Source organism: Anarrhichthys ocellatus, unplaced genomic scaffold, assembly GCF_004355925.1.
Source record: "Anarrhichthys ocellatus isolate YVR2014 unplaced genomic scaffold, GSC_Weel_1.0 scaffold3, whole genome shotgun sequence".
NCBI lineage: Eukaryota > Metazoa > Chordata > Actinopteri > Perciformes > Anarhichadidae > Anarrhichthys > Anarrhichthys ocellatus.
In genome coordinates this window covers 8,539,103-8,562,141 of record NW_022280033.1, presented here as the reverse complement: position 1 = coordinate 8,562,141, position 23,039 = coordinate 8,539,103, and the positions used below count along the sequence as shown (strand labels likewise).

The following is a 23,039-nucleotide window of genomic DNA, read 5'->3' as shown; positions in this document are numbered from 1 at the left end:
CCCCCCCCCCCCCCCCCCCCCCCCCCCCCCCTTCCACAGCTGCCCCTGTCAACATATAACACCATATATATTAAACAGTTTTACAAGGTGGATTTTATGCACAATGAAAAGTGATTGTTTGAGGTAGCCTTAGGGATACTTTATTCTACAAGCAAGGAGGGGGAAAACACAGTCGAGAGCTAGCAAGAGAGCGCGCCTACGTATCAAGTATGGTTTTTACAGGACTTGCAGCCTGAAGGCCTTTGTAAATAAATAATGATCAACAGATTGGCTCTGGGCTTTTGAAAAGCATGCCTTTGTCAGTTTGCATGATGGGGAAAATTTTCAAAGCAAGAGGCTGCCTTCGTAGTCTGGCAGAGAGGGATTGGGGGAGCAGGCCCATCCCCAGTTTGTGACTGCAGAGTGATACACTGGAATAACTCAACTCTGTTTGAAATATATACTGAGGGAGGGAGGAAGAAAGAGAGAGGGTGAGACACTGGAGTGAGACATGCTGTAAGGGAAATATTTGTCCCACATAAAAGTGCATCAGATACAATACTGTATTGCACCCAGGGAAAATGTTTGCTTTGCAATTTGAACTGTGAATTTATTCCATTTTGAAATCTAGTGAATGTATTTTGGTGGGGTAACTTCTAATAAAAGATATACTTCCCAAGAAATCAATACAAATTCAAATTAGACATTGCATTTTGTTTTAAATGTATTTAGCAACTGATATCTGTGTAATATTTTTAAACACTATGGGTGACATTTAATCCCACTTTGCATCCTGGCTGACCTATCCCTACCATGGCTGTGTTGTTAATGTCCCAGTTGCCAGTACGACATGTCACCATGCTAACGAGCTGCACTGCCACCATGGCATTAACACCATTCCCACGAACCTTTTTGACGGGTCATGACTGACGACATGCGTTCTATCGCAGAAGATGTCACAATATCATCTGCAGCTGATATCCCTTGGGCGTGGCACTGTGGCACAGGCGTCATGTCTGCTCTCCCTTAGTCTTGTGGTAGGTTCAACCCGAGGCAGGGAAAAGGCAGAGGGAGAAGGAGGTGTGTGTGGAGCCTGTGACAGGCTGCCAGTCACATCGCTGACAGCTCTGTGAAAGATAGCTGTCTTGGCAGAGAGAGCTGGAGCGGCAGCCCGCCTGCATGCGGCAGTCAGCCCCTGTGTGGAGGCGAGCAGAGCTGAGCAGATTGAAGTGACGGGGGCTCTGTGGAGTTGATTGGCGCAAACACGCGGCTCTGGATGAAAGATTCAGGCTGAGTGTAAAAACACTAAATGCTGTCAGTGTTATTATCACCTGCACTAACTGATAGAGGGAAGAGAGGTGGAGAGAGAGAGAGAGAGTGGCTAATTGACAGTTTTTTGTTTTTTTTTGTAACTTTTCCTGCATTGGTATGCAACTCAAATGCAGGTTGAGGGAAGAGACACCATCAAAGCCTTGTCAGTGAATGACAGTGTTGATAGAGGATAGAGAGAGTGATACTGAGAGAGATGTATGTCAAATTCTTGGGATGTTTTCTCCCATATTACTCAAATGTCTCTCTCTCTCTCTGCTGTTGCCTGTTTTTGGAGTCTGTATAGCGCTGCTTCAACCAAGGATTTCATTATTTGGGTTGAATTGCAAATAACAATTGCATTGCTAGAAAACAAGCAGTGTTTTTTGAGGAACGACACTAAAATGTCTACAGGTTATCCTGACTCAGTGGTTTGCATGAAATTTTATGGATTGTGAGAAGATGTCCTGTAGGATAAATGCAAAGAACAAGAGAGGCGGTATAACAGGAATGTCAGGAGCCCTTTCATGGTCAGTGTTTCACCGGATAAAACTCAGCAGCCCACTGCTGTGGATTAGCCTGTTTGGTTGTGACATGCTGCTGAAACATTAATGGCCATCAGTTGGGAAAGCAAAATGTGATTGGGCAAATTCCTGAAATATTTAAAGTGTGAGCCTGTTGGAGCTTTTACTATTTGCGCCGTATGGCGTCAGAAGCTGGAGGAGAGGGTAAAAGCTGGTAATTGGCCTTGTGTTGTCATGCCATTCAGTCAGTAGCACTCAAGTCTCGCTGTTCTCTGCACCACTGTGAGCACCAGGGTCTTTTGAGTTTTCTGATGACTTGACATCAAGGACAAGAAGGAATGGAGGAATAATATGGTAGTTATGGGACCTACAGTATGTAGTGCAGTAGAAAGTCCAACACTCATGCGATGGACTTTTGACACATTGTATATATACTGTATATATAGACGGTGTAGATCTCAAGAAACCCAGGTGGTCTTTTGTCTCTTTCATGTTACCACTGCAGTCATTTAACAAAATGGTCTAACATAAATAAATTGTTCTGTTTTCCCAGTCGACACGACCCCCTTCTCGTTCCTGGAAATGAACAAATCGAGAGCATGGACATGAGCGTGAAGAGGTATGACTCGACAGGGATGTTTCACTGGTGCCCATCAAAAGACATCGAAAAAGTCATCCTGGTGAGTGGGACGATAACTGCGTAGCTGCAACACCTCTAAAATATAATAAAATATGCAATAAAACAAAGTTAAAGTAAGTATGGTCAGGAGCCAAAGTTTCCCCTCAATATTGTAGTAACACAATCACAAACTAATGTGCAATGAAATTTCTCTCACTGCCTCTCTGTTGTTTCAAGGTGAGTTTATTGATTTTTTTTTATATATCCGCCAAGGATCTGTGAACAGTATTTCAACACAGCACGCATGGGTTTGCTCAGATTTTCTAACAAGGCAGTTTGTAAGCATTTATGTCAGTGCACAATTTGTTTGGGGAGGGTTAACCCTGTCTAAATCAAATGTAACAGAGAAGACGCATTCATCTACAGTATATAGTTCATATTTATTTGTTGCTTTAATTAATTTAAGGGGGGGGCTGAAGGATGTTCCTGCATGAGATGGGTGACCAAAAGAATTCTAGACATGCAGATAATCGAAAATGTTTAATCCACCAGATCACTAGCTGAGAGTATGAGTAACGTTGCAGCAGTGGGTCCTTGCTTGTCTCAGTTGTACCGTATGTCTCCAGTAAACAAAGAAACAGTTTTAGTTTCAAACCCACTGGGATCATAGTAGCATTTAGTTTAGTTAACGTACATTCAAACTTGCAATCAAATGCACATCAAGCCGCTGTGACAGGCGACAGATCTTGAAAGCAGGGCATTGCATTGTTATTTTTCAACTCAAATGTCATACAATAGAGAAGTTTTGTTTATTTATACCTCTCTGATTTATGACAGGGTCCTAGTCATACATACTGTATGTGCCTAAAATCTTACAAACTGCATTTTTCAGCCTGATTGAATCAGTTGTCCTTTCAGAAAAGACCACATGTTATGTTTTTGTTCTGTAAACTTCCTATTTCTGGTTATCCAATAAACTGTTTATAAACAGAATAGTGGTTAACCAAACTTGTGTACATGTGTAAATAGTAAACCCTGTTATTATGATGGTTTTTATGTTGGATTAAATATAGAATTCAGCAAATACTTGGTTAACAAACTATTTAATATGGGTTTATAACAGTTTATAACTCTTAAACGCGCCTGGATCTAGAATGTTTTACTTTATTTACACTTCCCAGTTTTATGTCGATAGCACTTTCTCTAAATATGTGTTTGTCTTTGTGAGTGTCTTCCTCTCTTCTCTGTCTGCACTCCTCCTCATCCCTCTCTCTCTGCTCTTCTCCCCGTTCCCTGTATCCCTCTGTTCCCTGCAGACCCGGAGTGAAGCCTCCATGACAGTGCTGAGCGGCCATGTGGTGGTCTGTATATTTGGGGATGTCACGTCCGCTTTGGTGGGGCTGCGAAACTTGGTGATGCCTTTAAGAGCCAGCAATTTCCATTACCACGAGCTAAAGCCGATAGTTTTTGTGGGCTCGCTGGATTACCTGCGGAGAGAGTGGGAGACTTTACACAACTTCCCCAAGGTCTCCATCTTACCTGTGAGTGTACCAGTTCACTGCCGTAGAAGATGCATTTAAACCGGATCCTCTGTTCAACTAACAAGGCATTGACATTTTGAGATACATGCACATTCTGTGTCCTGAAGAGGGATTGTCAGTTTGATTTGATCACACATTACTCAATTGAATGATCACTCCATGAGAGCGTAGCCAGCCCCCCCTCTCATCCAGAGCAGTGACACATCCTGCACAACCAAAATGGAGTTTATGTGTGTTGCAGCTGCAGTGCCCATCACAGATGGCGTGGCTTGCTGCCTTAGAGCTTGTTAGGCCTGGCTTGACTGATGATCAGAGGAGAATCCCAAACACAGCCCTCAGCGAGGGCTAGCCTTTAGAAAGTCCATGTATCTGATTCTCCAATGCCCAGTTAGATCAGTGGAATGTCATCGCCTCAAAACAAGAATACTTGTTAACTAATTTCCCAAAGCTCCACTCTGCTCACTTCTTAAATTTGTTTTTCTCTCCCCTATGTCTGTCTGTTCTCTGCGTTTTGCCTTCTTTCTCTCTCCGTCTTGCTTTTTCTCTCTGTTCTCCTCACCCTGAAGGGTACGCCATTAAGTCGGGCAGATTTAAGGGCTGTCAACATCAACCTCTGCGACATGTGCGTAATACTGTCAGCCAATCAGAACAATATCGAAGATACCTCACTGCAGGATAAGGAATGCATCTTGGCGTCGCTCAACATCAAATCTATGCAGTTTGATGACAGCATTGGGGTCTTGCAGGCTAATTCCCAAGGTAAGGAGTGTCCTATTACTCTCCATGTGCACTGCTGCCCAAAGGGGACAGGGGGTGGGTGGGTTGAATGGAGTTTGTCATGCACAGTGTCTGCCAAGTACTCTATGACTGACTTACTGAAGAAGTGTACACACAAACATAGTGTTAAATGCTTCATCAAGCCTTTGAAAATTGTTTACTACACATGATTTTCTGATGATTTCAGTCTTGTCCCTGGTAATTACATGCTGCTAAACCTCCTTGATAATACTTTTTAATGATGTAATCAACATGACTGTGTCATTCGATGTTGTTCCCCCTGATCTGGTGTCTGGCAGATCGTCTGGAACAGATTGTTGATGTTTGCAGACAAACACACGAACCTGGCATCCCATCAGGCCTCATCATCATTAAGCAGCCAGTACAAATCACCAGGCAGGCCAATTCAGCTGCTCCTCATTAGTCACAACAAAACAGCAACATATTCGTGTTTGAATGCGTGTGCAGTGCACGGGTGTGCAGTGCACATGCAGACATCCGTGTCAATGCGATCTATCCACACACATCCACAAACAGGTAATCCTCAGGTTATGATTAGACCAAAAGGCATGACATGCCTTGAGCTCAGTACTATTTAATGCCACCACTGTGACTGTTGTAAATACAAATCAAAGTTGAAGGTCCAAGAGGCCATTATTTTTTAGTGCAGAGCACTTCCACATGTTTTAGGAGAATGCCAATGCTGTTATTTCTCCAGCCTTGAGTGAGTGATGTGCTATCGATAGCGGTGCCACCGAGGAACAATAAGCAGGGGTAAATCTTGGAGCACGCCACTCTGGGGAGCAGTATTCACAGAAAGCCACCTCAATATGGAAACCCCCTAGCCTATACCCTCTCCCAGGGTCGATGGATGGAGCCTATTGTCATCAATAATTGGGTCTTACATCAACCACCCATTTCAGTGATAAATACTTCACTTTAGAAAACACACACACACGCACACGCCAGAGTGACATGCAATCATGCATGCACAAGGAAACACAAGCACATACTGTAGATATTGCTATTGTATCATAGGTATTGCTTTGGGGATTTCTTCCTCCTACCGATGCTCCCATTCAGACAGTCTGTGGAATTTAAAACAAGAAGGTGCAAATGAATAAGTAAACATGCGCTTTCCTGGGGGAGAGCTTCTCACGGCTGCTGTAGCATGTAGTCAACCACAGAGCATAGCGGTGCCCGGGGGGCTACAGGGATAAGGGGGTATGTAACCCAGATCTCACTTGCCTATTGTACATTGTAGCAGGACAGACAATGTTACAGCCTCACAGTAGCAGCTTGTCAGAAGAGGAAACGTAGTGTGTGGGATCAGGCATGTTGTTCAAACTCTGGCTTCTCTATTTTTAGCAATAAGGAACTTGTATGCTAATTGTCTAAAAGTATGTAACAATTATGACGGCCAATTAGAAAAAAAAAAAAAAAAGTAAAAATGTCCTAACGGTTTAAATTAAGGAATAATTGCAATAAGCCATACAGGAATATTGTATGTCATAGACACATTTTTAGAGGAGCTAAACATATTTTAGCTCCTCTGGTTTTGCAGTAATCTAACTCTGTCTGAGGAAGACATACCGCTCTCTGTTTGGAGCTCACCAACTCACATTGCAACTTTTGAGCTGTTTGTAACCTAACAGGTTTTGAAAGCAACTCAGCAGCAGGCCTCATATATTGCTGTTCTCAACAACAGTCGCTTTCTGCTGTACACGCCGTGCAAAACGTAAGCTATTCTTCTAGATCTCTGGGCTGTCTTCATGTTCACTGTGATACAATAAGAGCAGTGTTATAGAGGCTGTATCCAAAAACTTGCTGTCACTCTCCAGTTGAGTGAACATCATCCTTTATGGACATCGACAAAATGATGTTCGCATTGTCTGAGCTCGTGCTCCCTGGTTGACTTGAAGTGTCAAACCTCTGCTATTTTCAAGTTCAATAATTGGTATAACAAGAGTTATGATTATCCATGCTTCAGTTCAGTGTGTGCTTCCTGCTGTGTACTAAACCATTTGGTGTCTTTTCTGTTGCAAAGGGCCGGAAGATCTCTTTTGTAATGTCAGCAGCTCATTGAGTTTCTTGACAGGAAAGGCACACACACTCTCACATACGTGGAGAATTTGCAATCCTTTTAAAACTTTGTGACCTGAATATATTCCCTGCATTATGTTTCCTTGGTGGTGGCACTATAAGCTGGCATTTTGCTGTAGTCAGCACTAAATGATGGATGTCAAAACACAGTTGATGCATTATGCATATAGCATCACAGTGTTTACGTGTCACTTTGAGGAAATGCAAAAATGTGAAGTCATGTGAAGTCATCCTCCTGTCACTTGCACTTGTATTTCATGATCCTGAGCCACGCCATTTCCGATAAAAGGTTTTCAGGATCCACTTCACCAATTTTATTGTGACAAAATGAACAACATATAAAATTTATGCCTGCCCCTTGATGGAGGGATGTGAATGCTAAATATGTCTTAGCTGACCCCTGAAAGCACACTATCCGTATTGCAATTTTAGGCAGCTGCCTTGTTCACTTAGCCTTCTCCTCCTTCTTCCTTCTTTCAGTCAGTCCACACATTTGAACATCAACAACTTCATGCTGACTGAGCTGACATGCACTATGTATAATGGTATTAATACTGAGTTCCAGTTCACATCCACATGCTTAGGATACATCTGCAGTAAACACACGTATCAGACATGCAGGTTTTTGCTTGGATTGTATTTTTTTTTCCCTTGAAAAATCTGTATACAGTACTGTCCACAAAGTCAACACGGAGGAAAACATGTAAAAATACAAGATAGTAGACATCTTTTCATCTGATTCTTCAATTATTCTTCCATAGAAATGCATAAATTCACGTCCGATTTGCAGAGGGCTAACTACCAAACAGTAAAGAACTACATCAAGTTAAAACTAGCTCAGCTAGCTTTAGCCAAAGCTAAACCTGCTTGAGTTTCCCCCAACTGTTATTAAAATATCCATTTTGATGAACTGACATCTTGGTATTTCAGTTAGTTCATCCATTTTAGGTATTATGTATGGTTCTCTGGCAATAGATTTTTGGGGTATAAAAAGGCAAAAGATGGCGTTACAAGCTTTACGTCTGTTGCACATGTTGTGACCAGGCTGGAAAACCCTTTGTTCTCAACCCCACTGCTTTCTTGAATTACTGTTCTCTGCCTTTGTCAGGCCGAGGATATCGCTTAATGCCACCCTGTTATGTCATTTTCTGATCTCTATAAATCTGTTTTTTTGGTGTTCAGGTTTCACGCCTCCTGGAATGGACCGGTCATCTCCAGACAGCAGTCCAGTACATGGCTTTGTGCGTCAGGCTTCTGTCACCACCGGATCCAACATCCCCATCATCACAGAACTAGGTAATGCTGTTTACAACCACCTCAAATGCAAATATTGCATGCCATACCCAATAACCTCAGATCAAGTCATTACTCATTGGCAAACATAGACACATAGAGCTGATAATCCAAGACTTAAAAATCATGCTGCTACCAAAAGTTCCAACTCATTCAAAGGTCAAATGGACTTGAGGAATGTGTGGTGTAGATTTATTTATTTTTTTCCCCCTCATAGCGCTGGCAGCTATGCCCAACTCAAGTTTCTATTCGTATGTGAATTATTGGATCTGGCATTTGTCAATTGGTGATAATGTTAGCTGCAAGGACTGGAATATATCGTTGCTCAGAGGACAGTGTGGACAACTGTGACTTAAGGATGTCAGACAGGCATTTAGAAGACTATAGCTAAATGTCCTGCATTTGTCCACTAATGCACAAGATAAATGTAGCCTGATGGAGAGGGTGGGAGAGGTGGAAGGGGAAGAAAGTGAAAAGGTAGATGGGGGGGGAAAAATGCCTTGGTTGCAAAATGGGTCCATTTATTAATAACAATGGCAGTGGCTGTATTCCCACTGGTGTTGGGGACTCATGAAACTTTCAGATCTCTGAGGGGCCTTCTAAAGCACCAGAGACTGGCTACTCTGTCTCCCCTGACCCAATTAGGGAGCAATGGAGCATGAGGCCAGCTAAGAAAAGTCCAGAAAGAGAAAAGAGCTACCTAAGTATACTTGTAACCGCGCCAACCATTACCTGCAGAGAGGCTATCCTATTAGACTGTTGACTGCATACGTAATCATCAAGACTAGATGCCACACATGTTGGAGTCATTGGTTGCCGTCCTGGACTCTAGAAGCTCCAGTGTTATGTGCAAAGGAGAGAGTGGCTGCATGTCTCACTGGAACCAAACACTGTGATTACATTGTCATATGTTCAGTTTACGGTGCCAGGAGCAGCTTAAAGTCTTGTTGGAACGTTAAAACACAGCTCTTTTGAGTTGCATGATCAATTTTGTTTGCATAGAGTGCAAAGTAGGTGTGTTTATGGATAAGACCATGTTTATCCCTTTCACTGTTTTACCGTGAAATAATGTATTGTTGTTGTATTGGTACAGCAGCGTGACAGCTCTGGCTACTGTGCACTGTAATGTGCACTTTAATCCAGGGTACCCTACTTTTAGATACCGGACAACGATGAATGTCTCGGAGTAAATCCCGGTGATGACAAGAGTGGTCTGAAACGGCGAAATGCCTTTATTGCAGTCTTTGAAACTGTTTCAATAACAACACCATGCACTGTCTCATCACCATTAGCTAAACCTGGCAAACTACTGCCATTGGTTTCACTCAGTCAGGAAAACAAAAGTGGAACCAACATAGAAATAATAACAGAGCCGGGTAAGCCGAGCCTTTGTCCTCTGCTGCCGTTCGTTCCCTCGCGCCGCCACTCTGCTCCTCATCAGCATGTCTTGATTTATCTGGCTGCAGTCAAGGCCCTCGGTTCTCCCATGGCTTCACTTTGAACACATTTTTATTCTTAGTTCTGGTTGAAATTGATTGTCTTGTTTTGGCCCCTTTTTAATGTATTTTTTTAGTTGTTGTTGTTTTGGGGTGATTTTTTTCCCCCTCCAGTTGTATTTGCAGAGCATCGCTAGGCTTTTGATCATGCTCAGTCTGTCCTTGTGGCTGTTTTCATAGCAACACTGCCCTGCCCCTCACCCCCCTCTTCCTCTTCCTCCTCCAAACACACACACATGCCCCCCCCTCCCCCCGTTTCACTCCTTTGGCCCAGGCCTGTTTGCATCAGCCCCTTGTCTCTTTGACTGACATTTTTGTTCCACAGCGCACTGGAAGCCTGGGAAGAAATCTGATTTGGAAAACACAAAAACTTGAGATCAAACCATCTTTTTAAGCTGTATTTTTTAAATTTATTTTCCAGTTTCTTTGTTTCTCCTCCAGACCATATCTCTGAAGCTCAGATATCGGAGGAGTCAAACTAGAACTTGTGTGATGCTCGTTTTCCAAGTAACGCTCGTTAATAGACCCTCCACTGCTCACTGCTGCTAAAAACAGAATCTGAGTAAAAAGGCACACACTACAGGGAGCACTTTGAGTTTTTTACTGTACCAATTGTTTAATACACCAGAGACAAAAAAACATGTCTTATATCAGTTGTGGGCGATTTTCATTTACACTGTACCATTTAGTCTATTTAGCAGACCTAGTTTGTTTTATTAGTGTGAGATAAAAACAAAAAAAATGTGTTTAATTTGACTTTCAGGGCAAAGGTAAATATTTGCGATGTATTTTTCTGAGGGTGATGATGTGACGATTGCATTCATCGTGGAAAACTCTGAAAAAAATAGCATGAATTTAAAAGTGCATGATTTTCTCATGTGACACATTAGCCATTGTTGAAGTCTCAATTTTTTACCATATTTACTGTATAAATCAAGAAATATCTAAAGTAACCAGTTTATACTTAAAACAGACTACACAGTCCACAGACTGGTCACTGTCTCTTGAATGAGTGTGTGTCTGTTTGTGTGTGTTACAATGTATCAAGATACAGTGGCTACTGAGGTACTAATGCCTTATGCAGGATAGATGTATGCTTTATTCAGAATTGGTGACTTCTACAATGGTTATGACTGTGTATGCATAGTATAATATATTTTCTCCTTGAGTCATAGTTTGTCTTAATGTATGAAATGCACCCTGCATGTGGTATACAGTGGATTTGATATTCAAAATGCTGAATCATTTTTCCCAAAAAAAATCAAAAACTCTTTTTTTCACCTCTGGAAAATAAATAAAGTTCTTGTTGTTAAAAATATGTGCAGAAATGTAAAAGTAAAATATAATGTGCATCTAATGTTACATTATATTGCAAACCTGGATACCTATACACCTAAGACATTTCTGTTACATTACAATGATATATCCAAATGTAACTTAAATAAACGAAGACTTATTCATTTCTCAACTCTCTGGTGTGTTGATGACTACGCGTGTTTGGCTTATGCCTCTTCTCAGTGCCCGTCTCTAACTCCCTCCCCCCCCCCCCCCTCTCAGTGAACGACTCAAACGTTCAGTTCCTGGACCAAGATGATGATGACGACCCAGACACAGAGCTGTACCTCACTCAGCCCTTCGCCTGCGGCACCGCCTTTGCTGTCAGTGTACTCGACTCCCTGATGAGCGCAGTGAGTTCTCAAACACACTTTTTACACTCTCGGTATTGGTGTGTTTTTCAAAATCACTTTTCAAAATCATACATTTTGCAACACATTTTTATAATCTTTATGTCCTGTGTTTGGATGCTATAACTGAGTCTTACTCAGAATTTAAAAAAGAGCAAGTAGAGAGAAGTTTCACATAAAGTACTTGGAGATGCGGCGCCCACTGGTAAACAATTGCATGTCGTTGCAATGGTAGAAACTTCGAGATGAGGGAAAGAGGTGAGCAACTTCGAAGTGAGTCAGACTCGAAAGATGGACCTGGGAAAACTTTAGAAGTTAGTGCACCTAAATCTAGCACTTTTTTCTACTTCTTGTTGCTTCTTTGATGGTTATAATTTGTCTACTCTGTTGTTTCATTCAATATTCATTCAAATAATCAAAAGTTGATCATAACAAATGAAAACTATCAGATTTAGCAGTAAAAAGTAGCTAAAGTCAGACTGGGAGATTAAATGCTTCCCCAGTAGAGAAAAGGAGGGTGAATTTAGCAATGAGTTTCATTAGATGCAAGAATTTGGCATTTCAAGAAGGCAGAAGTTGGTAAATGAAATGGTACAGTATATTCATCAAACATGCTTGCCAGGTCCACTGACGGCAAAATGTAAATTGTTGGCATCACGCCTCATCTTAAGTGTTATGAATTCAACTTTCAAGAGCTTTATGAGATCTTTTAACAAAGTAAGTGTTGAAGGTTAGTGTAATAGCGATGACACGGGCTGTAAGAGGCCAGAAACACAATGTCTTTGCTGCACTCATAGGAGATAAGGTAAAGAAGGTGGTTAGAAAGAAATTCTCATAAACCCCTCCCTCTCCCTCTCCCTCTCATGACCAACTGTGGTTTCCCTTCAGTGCTGTGATGGCTTAATTCCAGCAGCCCTCTCAGTGAGTTAGGGGTTAGAGAGGCATGCAGAGCCGAGTTGAGCGGGGAGTAGAGCAGGCGTCAGCTGTAGTCTGGCAATGGTCAGAGGTGAAGCCAGCTAATGGACAGTGCTCATCCATCATGAGGCTCTGCAGGCTTGTCAGGGGCCCAGGGAGAGGAGCTGCCACTCTGGCCCGGCTGCCGAGTGACATCGGCTGTCTTCACACGTGGCGAAAGCAGGTCCTGATTGGCTTGAAGGACAAGAGAACCTGACGCCCGCAGAGCGCAGTCAAATCGTTGTTTCAGAAGCAGACATCCTACAGTGTGCGGATCAGTGTTTCTAGAGGAAAGAATAGTGCTATGTTAAAGTACCTCTTTTGTTTAATGTGATGATCCAACATGTGCTATGATTATCAAAATGTTTCTATGTCTCTCTCAAATATGAAACATTTATGTATATTAAACCTTAACCTTATGAGATCATTTTTATAGTCAACAGCATCATTTCTTTTTTCTTTTTCTTTTTTACTGTGTCTGGGTTTTCCACGGTAGCTATTGCTTCTGTAGAAAGCAGGCCCAACAAAAACTTAACACAGCGATGTATGTGTATTATCCAAAGTGACAGGAATGCTGATCCTGCAAAGAAAGTTACATTTTTCGTGCATAATTAATCATTGTTAAAAATACCAACAGAATTCCATTCACATCCGTTTTATTTGGTGAACTAGACAGAGAGTCCTCTGTAGTCTTCTATGGCTTTTCCCCTCAGCTTCCATTCAGAGACAGGCTGAGGGTTGACATAATAGGCTGTGCTTCCTACATCTGCCACCCTGCTACTTGTGACTCTAATGGCATCTGCTTACAGATATCCCCTGTACTTTGTCCCCAGACATACTTCAACGATAACATCCTTACGCTGATTCGGACACTGGTTACAGGGGGAGCCACACCAGAGCTGGAGGCCCTGTTGGCTGAGGAGAACGCCCTCAGAGGCGGCTACAGCACACCTCAGACACTGGCAAATAGAGACAGGTGTCGCGTCGCCCAGCTAGCCCTCTACGACGGGCCATTTGCTGACTTGGGGGTAAGTGGATGTTTAAGCGAAGATGACACGTTTTGGCACTACCCAGCAGCACACATCTGGCCGCCTCCGCTCCTCGCGGCCCTTAATCCGATGTGAAGAACAGTGATCACGCAAAGCAGGTCTTAGTGGGTGGAGAGGGGAGAGGACTCTAGAAAGAACAATGAACACCTCCAAGTTTATTTGGTTCCAATCTTGTTTTTACAGGTTGTTGTCATTGTTATTCCGAACCTTCAATACCAAAGTCATTTTGTTTTTTTCTTTGATGAATTATGGCATAATTTTAAAACATTGAGGAATACCCTCAGCAATGCAGAACACTGAATATTCACTACAACTTTACAGAGAACAACGTTTACTGTCACTGATCCAGATCATCAGGCTGACCTACTCACTAACTGATGGTGTCTTTGTTCTGTTCATCAGGATGGAGGCTGCTACGGGGATTTATTCTGTAAAGCACTGAAGACGTACAACATGTTGTGTTTTGGAATCTACAGATTAAGAGACGCTCACTTAAATGCACCGAGCCCGTGTACAAAACGGTACAATTTCTGCCTTCACTCCATGTCAAAATGAATATTTAATATTTAATGTAATAAAATGACAATTAGGGTTATTGATAGAGTACTTTATTTGCTGCTTCCCTACAAGGATTATAAACATTTAATCTTGTCTAACATTTGTTTTCTGGGCAGGTATGTGATCACGAACCCACCCTATGAGTTTGAGCTCGTGCCCACAGACCTGATCTTCTGCCTCATGCAGTTTGACCACAATGCAGGCCAGTCCCGGACAAACTTGTCCCACTCTTCCCACTCTTCCCATTCCTCCAGCAAAAAGAGCTCCTCCGTCCACTCCATCCCGCCCTCCAACCGGCAAAACCGCAGCAGTAAGAGCCGGGAGGCCCGTGATAAACAGAAGTATGTGCATTCACCTGTCACCTGAGTTTTAGTCTGCATGCTTAGTGTTTTAAACCTGACATGTGTCCCTTTTTTTATTATGCAGACTGTGGTGACACATTCATTTATAAGTGCTGTGTGTTTGTGGTTTGTTTGTGTGATTTGTGCTCTGTGTCCATGCTCAGTGTTTGTGCGTTTCCTTCATAATCATCTGCATGTGGTATTCACTCTCACATCACAGCAATCATAATGTGACATGAGCAAAATGGTTAAACTCGCTTTGTGGAAAACTCATTTATTGTAGTCAAAGACTGTAGAGAGTCTTTTTTTTTTTACTCATTTAGTCAGTGGCATTGTAAACTGAAAACCACTTGGATGGCACAGCCATTGTGGTTGGAAACAAGCTTACAGTAAAGGTCTCAGCCACAGCCAATTCACATAATACAACACACATTCAGTATGCTGTGTGGTCTACCTGCTGTACTGTCTTAATATTTGTGTAGTGTTTAACTGTTGTCTGTTGGATATTTGTGCACATTTAACTGACATGATCATTATGCATCGATCATGGATGATTTGTTATTCACGTACTGGAGCTGATATGGATTATAAGGCACATTTGACGAACATTACTGATAAGCTGTTACTCATAACATCATCCCTTATTAGCAGTGTTGATGTTTTGTTGGTGCATCTATAATGCTTTATTGCATGTCCATATTGGTAGCACTCTTTCCTGTTCTGTTTATTATACAATTATAAGATTACTTCAAATTTGGCGACATTTGACCCACATGTTATATATTCCATACCCCCCCACCAAAAAAAACTAAAATAATTAAACATATATATGAATAAATATGAATTTTGAAATTGTGACATATTCTAAAAGCATGCAGATTTGCTATGATCGTACTCAAGAATTTTTAAATGGTAGATGATAAGCCCTCAATACATCTTATAGCTAAGATGTATGATATAGCCTAAATACTGCAGTGGTAACAATATTTAAGCCTTAGTTGTCAGATGTGTATTGACTGTAAATACTACTCACTTACAGTAGATTACTTACCTCTCTTTCTGAAGTGCAACAAGGATGAATAGAATGGGCCAAGGTATGCAAGTTAACGATTCTGCATGACTTAGCAACCTATCCTGGGGTTCTGATCATAACTATGTCCTCTGGATATTGTTATGACGAGGGGAGTTTGTTTTATTTATTACGTTCTTCGGATGTTAAGTAAACCATGCCTCAGTTTAAGTTTTGCTTTCATCTGGATAGCAAAATGTCTGCTGCTGCTCCTACCTGATCCATGATCAGGACCATCTCCACCTTGCATGAGGTTGAGACACAACCCCCCTTTTCTTTGTGCTTTTACTCAGTTATTCACATGATGATATGAATTTTCTTTTCGTCCTGGCGAATCCCTTTTAACATTGTTTCTTCCTGTCATTTATCATGCGTTTTTATGATTTCTTTCAACTTGAGATGGTTTGCATTGTGTGAGAGGTCTGTGTGTTTGTGCATCTTCCCTCCTATTGAATGCTAACAGATGACTGTAGCAGACATTTAGGGTGATTTCACGCCTATCCTGTTTGGTTCAGTTGAAACAAACTCAGGTCTGTCTGCCTGGTTGGTACAGTTTGTTTGGGCCGGTGTGAAACCCTGGTGCGGAACAAAAAAACAAACCATGACAAGTCAGTCACTGGAATTTGGTTATCAAATTAATCCAATCAATGAGTTACCTGTCAGTCTGTGTTACTTAATGTTCACTCCTCTGGTTCGTTTGTAAAAAGTCAGTGTGAACGGGAACCGGACGAGAACTGAAATGCAGCAATGTATCTTTGTACCCTTGGTCCGGACCAAATTGAACCAAATTGAACCAAACTCACGGTGTGAAAGCACCCTCAAATGTTGTAATTATGCTCTCATTGAGTACCACTAGTTATTGTTGTAACGGCATCAGCATAAATCACAGAGTAACAACATGCTGTCCGACAGTACAAACCCAGATCATAGCTCACATGTAGGTCAGGCTGATTCAAATCCCCCTGATGCAGCCAATTGCTTACTTCTTCACAGAACTTTAAGAAAGTGTGTCCAGCCCTGTGCCATCGGTCACACCAAGAAAGTGGGAGGTGTGACTAATTTAAAGTGTAAATTGAAGGGGGGGTATAAGTTACCTCCTTGTGACCCTGTGCACCTGATATGGTGGTTTGAGGCGACATCACTAAGTTCACCGTATTAGCAGCAGACTCTGGAGAGAGATGGCAGACATCTTGCTTCACCTCAGGCACAATTCTACACATCAAATGTCTGTGCTTTAATGCACGGCCCTACAGCCTTCAGCTTGCTGACACACACTCAAGCTTGCACAAATGAATCTCCACACATGCAAGCCCGAATGTACATGAACACGCATTTACACACTTACACACGCACATACCAGCAGGCACACACAAGGTTTGCTCCACATAGCCAAGGTAAAATTTTATATGACAACTTCACCCGAAAGGAAGTGACATCTTGAATGGCATTGCAGATGGCTATGAAGTGCTAGGAGCGAGTTTACAAACTTCTGACAGCTGGCATACACCTCTCCCTCTCCCCATACCGTGCTCAGAAACAGTGCTCTCATAGCTCACTTAAACATGAAGAGATTATCTTCAAAATGACTTATCCAAATCTCCCAAATCTCTTCCATCCCACATTGGCTACATGAAAGTAAAGCTTCCCATGAAATATGACAGAATATATACCTTTTAAGTTATTAGTCAGCTTAAAGGGTCAGGTCATTTGAATTACAAAAAAAACACACATTCGAAATTAACTCTAGTGGAACCTAGACTTTCAAATATTTAAATTCTTTTTACCCAGGTTTTAGATATTTATGTCTGAGATTTCTGCCTCCACCCCAACATAATGTAAGTGAATGAAGTTTGTGGTGCTCAGAGTATTAAAAAAAAGACATTTACAAAACAAAACAAAACAAAAATCTACTTCAACATCGTTTCCTAGACAGTGTGTCAGAAAGAATGTAAAGATTACACAAATTTGATAGCTGGAGTGTTTAGGGGCAAATAAACTGGAGCAAACAAACAGCTAATGCACGGACTGTACAGACTGTAGTTTGCCAGAAACATATGCACCAATTGCCGCGTGTGTCATCTCACAACTCACAAGACATTCAAGTTCTTTGGATTATTTTCCTCCAGTCTTTCTCCTTTGTCTCTAAACTTCCACAAAATGAAGTCAGAAGCCTGTTTTTGTTGTTGTTTTTTTCAACTTGTGCATGCGTGTCTTCACCTCAGTTTGTGCAGCCCCAGGAGTAATTATGATGATTCCTGCCCTCCACTTGCGTCTTTGCATTGATTTATTAGGCAATTGCACCACTTCTATAATTTCCTTTGCACCTGGTAGATAATCTAGTTTGAAGTAATTTTGGGCCTATTTCCTTCATAGACATCAGTTCCATTGAAAACCTGAGGCACTATTGATGTGAGCACCAAAACTTAAATTTCATTCTCCTTTGTCGTAATGAGATTGAATCAGAAATCTCTCTCAAAACCAGTAAAAAATAAATAAAACTATCTGCGTGGTAACAGGAGAAAGGGGCAAATGTGTTTGTAATATGGGAGACCTGACCCTGAAACACTATAGAGCTGATCAATACCCATAGGATGATATTTGTATTATCTAAAATGGAATACTTAATTACACAGTATATTAGAATTGTGACCTTACTTTCACAACTGTAGTTGATTAAACAATGGCACACCACCATGTCATTGAAATTGGCTCAATGAACCGGAACACAATTTTAGATTGGACCTCATGGTTTGATGCTAATGCCATCCAAATCTACCACTTAATCTGAGGCAGTATGGTTGTTTGTAAAAAGTATTCAACATTGGATTACTATCTAACTCTGTCTTCTCTTCTCCCTCTCTCGCCTTCAGAAAAGAAATGGTTTACAGATGAACCAGAAAATGCCTACCCACGGAACATTCAGATCAAGCCCATGAGCACTCACATGGCCAACCAAGTCAACCAATACAAATCCACTAGTAGTCTGATTCCACCAATCAGAGAAGTTGAAGATGAATGCTGAACACAGCATTTTCTTGCTGACTCACCAGGCATCTATATGCTCTTTCAAAAGAGATGGGAGATCACCCATGGAGGATTGATGATGATGATGATGACAGGGATGTTGAAGACTGATACATTTCTCTTCACTCATTCTTTTAATCAAGGGTTGGACAGAAACCCAAATTGGAAGGGACCTCCTATGTGTATACCTTTAATGTTACTTCCATGCTCTTGGACATTGTTTTATTTATTAATGTATCCATAGTGATGTACATAATGACAATCAACTAAGGATTGTACAGCCCCTTCCCCCTAGCACTTTTTGGAATTATTTTAAGAGTTGACAAAAAAAAAGAGTACTTCCTGTAATTCTTTGCAATAGTTCACCTCATTTTGTAACCAGACTCCATTGCTAAGGTGACTGGTTATTGGAGGATGAGGGTTGCAGCGATAAACTGATCATATCATCTCCCAAAGATCGACCCAGATGCCTCACGTCCAACCAACTGGGTTCACCAACTTCATATCCCCGTCTGCTTCTGTTCTATTTGCACTAAAACTGGACAAGTTTCTTTTGACAGAACAACTGGAACCCTCAGATTCTCCCCCAATAAAATGTCCTTGAGGAGATGAAGAGAGGAAGGGAGGGCTGTTTGGTTTCAGAGGCATACTAATCTTGTTCTTAGGTTGTTATAAATCATGTCATTGCTTAAGGTTTGCTACTTCACCGTTGACTCGTCATGATGAGTGAGAGCATTCCAACCCTGCAGAACAAAATCATCCTGCAAGACAGTGGTCTATAAACACAGAGAATGGTGTACACTGGCTGAAAGAGAACCCTGTACCTAAATATCTTCTGCTGATATGTGAGATCATAAAGTCTGTGACTCTGTTTTAAGCTCCTATTGCATGATATGTGCCTGAGCCACCTCTATTACAGATACAGTGCTGTTGATCAACCTGAGTACATGAGGGTGAAAAACAACTTTCCCTGTCTTTCATGTGTTCAGGAGCATTTACGCTATGTGCACGCTGTGTGTGTGTGTGTGTGCGTGTGTGTGTGTGTGTGTGTGTGTGTGTGCGTGTGTGTGTGTGCGTGCGTGCGTATGTGCATCGCAGCCACGCATCCTGATCAGTGCTATCATCTGCTCCATCGCCGTGTATGTGATGGTGCACCTTTGAAGGAGCAGCATGTGGGATCTTTGCTCTAAAAAAGTCATGGTAGAATCTAGAGGGTTTGGATCTACAAACAAAAGTATTATGTTGCATAAAAACTCAAAACTGAATATCCAACTATGTTTGAGCCAAGCTGACACAGACAGCAGCTGCGTGCCCGCTGTTGATGCTTTTGCCGTGATATCTGCGGCAGAATGGGATCACAAAGAAGAGTGGTGTATTTTCCGAATGTTTTGTCCGTTACAAAAATGTCATGTCTGAGTAAAAAAAAAAATAAAAATGCCACATATTGCATAAAAGTGGGCAATAATGGGTCCTCCTTTGATCAAAGCAACTGCCTGGCACGGGGTTGGCACAGAGGCAGTAAAGAGCTTGGATGTTCTCTGTTGCCCATCCAGATGTCACACGCCTTGAAACTCTCAGGAGTTAAGCTGCTATGTTCGGTCCTCTAACATGAGGAAATGCTCAAACATAGTTGGATTGAAATGCAACAATGCCACAGACTGCTAATAAGGATACTGGAGAGGAACCAGTGTTCTTTATGCCAGCCTGTGTGCAACATGAGAGTGTATTTTGCACGTTTAGGCACAGATAGATCCAAATCAATCTGTGATGGAGCAGAGGAGGATTGAGGTGGTAGCCTTGTATTCCTAATACATAAACTTCATGCAAATATGTCGTTGGATTTATACATAATTCAACACGTAATTATTTTGTCTTCATAAACATAATCGGTTTGTACTTATTTTTCTAGACAAGAACCAAGTGTAAAGTACTATGGGAGATACAAATACTCTATCTTTAATTTCAATTACCTATCAAAGGATTTTGTGTTTTGTTTATTTCATATCGTACTAAAACAAAATATTTTTTTATCCGCCATGCCCCCTCTTTAAGAAAACTGCATCACTCTGGAGCCAGTGAAGCTCAGACTAACTTGCATTGTGAAACCACCATCTTCAGCCTGGCAGCTCAGCTCTGTTGAGTGCTTGTAGAAATAGATTACGGCTCATCTGTTTTAGTTGCACAGATGAGCCGTAATCTACTAAATAATGCGTCTACTGCTAAGCATCCCTAGCTGCAAATATGTAGATGGAAAGATGAGTAAAAAGGAACTATATATTGGGGGTTAAATGTTGTAGTTTAGATGGAGAGCAGATCAGAGTGGTATTAATACCGGGAAGATCTTAGTCACTCCCTCTGTGTGCAGGCCAGAACTGAATGACTTTCATTAGATGCGTTTGACCTAAATTAGGTTCCTAGTTTGGAGAAAGAGTGTGTACACTGTTGAAAACAAAATACAACAGGGAGACACTGTCTGTGTATTGCAGTGATTCTCTTTTATTGGCTCGAAAGGAAAAGTAATTCTCAAAAAAATAAGATATTTAATATGGAAAAACAACATAACATTGTGCTAAATACGTTTGTGTAAATTCAACCCATTATATACGTAAACCACATTTCTTTTTCAAACAAAATGATCTGAGCTTTAATGTCCGTCTATTAGGTGTGGTGCAACTGTACTGAAGCCTCACACATTGTCCTGAAGTGAACTTTTGAACTGTGATTACATTGTTGTCACACTTTGTAGCAAATAGATTTCTTTTCAGAAGATATGTGAGTAAAATGTATGTATAATTGGGTTTTTAATGGCATACATGCTAGCCTGAACAATAAGGAACTATTAATATTTGATAATGGCAGTGACTCATTACACATAAAATCGACAAACTGATTGTTATGTTGAAAAAAAAAAAAAGACAAATGTGTATTTTGAAAATGAATGATCTTGGATTCAAGTGGGAAATGTCAGGCGGAACTTGATCTGGTTTATCAGCCATCACAATGATGGAAGGTAGCTCCAATTTGAGCGGAGGTGATCAAAAGAGACAACATCCTTAATTTTTCTTTTTTTTTTATTACTTTGTGTTATTACAGGGTTTACATTCCATTTTGTCAGCTTGTCATCTGTCACAACTGCTTATTATTTGTTTACAGAGTATTTTATGAGCTACTTAAACATAGAATTGTTCAGAAATAAAACGGTACATATTGCAAACTTGCATTCACATAAACTCACAAAGCAATGCTCCATTTGTTTTCATCACACTTGATTACTGTGCTTTTTCTACCTGAACCCTCATTGTGCGACTCATTCAGGCTGGCATTATTCACAGTGGACTGAGATGTCTCTCATTCCTACACCTTGTCATATGTCTATTAGATGTTTTAGGTCTTTGCATTGTATACCTCTAAAGTTTTAGAGTGTTTTTTTTGAAGTGCCATGAAGAGTTTTGTTGAGCCAGCATCCTTCAGTCATTCAGGGACATAGGCTCGCTTTGAGGGAGCTAAGTCCAAGTGTTTTCCACTGTGAGAATGGTGTCTTGTACTGGCATGGAGAACATCCAAGCCATCAATGCCTCCATGCCAGTATAATCCCATGCAGTGTAGGTGGTCAATTGGAGGGCCCATATTAAGTCCCACTATAGCGAAAAGTGGCATTCAGGAGGCCTGAGGGGCAGACAGATGGGAGCCCCAGTCATCAAACCACACATGAAGTCTCTAATGTGTGCTTGGTTACAGGCTATCTATTTGTGTTATGTAGTGTTATTAGTTATGGATGACTGAAAGATGCACGTAGAGGCACATGCCTGTAAAGTCAGATGTGTTGTTGTCCACTGAACAAATCAAAGACTATGATGCGTCATACGTAACTGTTACAGTATGTTGCATTATTCTTGTTTATCTATTTTTTGCTGTAAAGGATGGACAGATAAATTATTTGCTGGGAAATGTAATAGATATCATAGAACATATAATACTTGTGGGGATGGGAGGTGGGGTCTCAAGTCTTAACAATACATTAAAATTGTGTTCAGCAATTTTTTTTTTTGAGAAAAGTAACAATATTGTTAATTTCTTTTGGCTGCCTATCAGTTCAGGAAGAATCAGGACATTGCTCTTGCGTATCACAGAAAGGATTTGTTGGCACATTGTCATTGCAGCAAACAGGAGTTTGACATAGCTGTCTAATTAGTTTGGATGCATTCTAGATATGATGGATACATTGATTATTTGATGGTGCCGAGTTGATCTACCTGACTCTGTCAAATATAATCTGCTGATAAATCTACTGTCTTGTACAAAAAGTTTGTACATAGATTGTACATGGTTTCTTTTTGTATTTTCTCAAATTAAAATGGATGTATTTGTGTTCTAAACCTCTTTATTATTTCAACTACAAAGAAATGTTTCCTCTATTATTGTACTACCTCAGTCACCTTCCACCACTCTAGACTAGGCATATTTACTTAATTACTGTACAAATTCTAGGTATGAGTATTTTACTTTTTTACTTAACGTCTTTGATTTGATGTTATTTATATGATATTATATTTCCCATTTTAAAGGGAAATATAATTATTTTTAGACTACTAAAATGATTTTATGGCTAAAGCTTATAGTTACTTTGCAGACTAAGATGCCTCATGAAAAAAATACCATTAACTTCTTACTGTCTTAGTTTCATTTTTATAAATTAAACTACCCTCGATTATGTGAGGT

General features: G+C 40.9%; 1 protein-coding gene across 14 annotated transcripts in view; it reads left to right on the top strand.

Moving 5' to 3' along the window:
* The window catches only part of kcnma1a (potassium large conductance calcium-activated channel, subfamily M, alpha member 1a), a 125,643-nt gene extending 102,947 nt beyond the window's left edge, over positions 1–22,696 (top strand). For 9 of the 14 annotated variants that reach the window (XM_031873447.1, XM_031873473.1, XM_031873394.1 and 6 more), the window contains 10 exons: positions 2,365–2,491; positions 3,747–3,971; positions 4,538–4,730; positions 8,034–8,147; positions 11,198–11,328; positions 13,113–13,307; positions 13,731–13,849; positions 14,003–14,227; positions 15,293–15,321; positions 18,167–22,696. In XM_031873447.1, the coding sequence (XP_031729307.1) occupies positions 2,365–2,491; positions 3,747–3,971; positions 4,538–4,730; positions 8,034–8,147; positions 11,198–11,328; positions 13,113–13,307; positions 13,731–13,849; positions 14,003–14,227; positions 15,293–15,321; positions 18,167–18,318 (1,510 nt within the window). In that variant the 3' untranslated portion in view covers positions 18,319–22,696. Of the gene's footprint in view, positions 1–2,364; positions 2,492–3,746; positions 3,972–4,537; positions 4,731–8,033; positions 8,148–9,436; positions 9,521–11,197; positions 11,329–13,112; positions 13,308–13,730; positions 13,850–14,002; positions 14,228–15,292; positions 15,322–18,166 lie in introns of all 14 variants that reach the window. The other 5 variants (XM_031873464.1, XM_031873484.1, XM_031873411.1 and 2 more) reach the window with 3 other exon arrangements.
* The last annotated feature ends 343 nt before the right edge of the window (positions 22,697–23,039 follow it).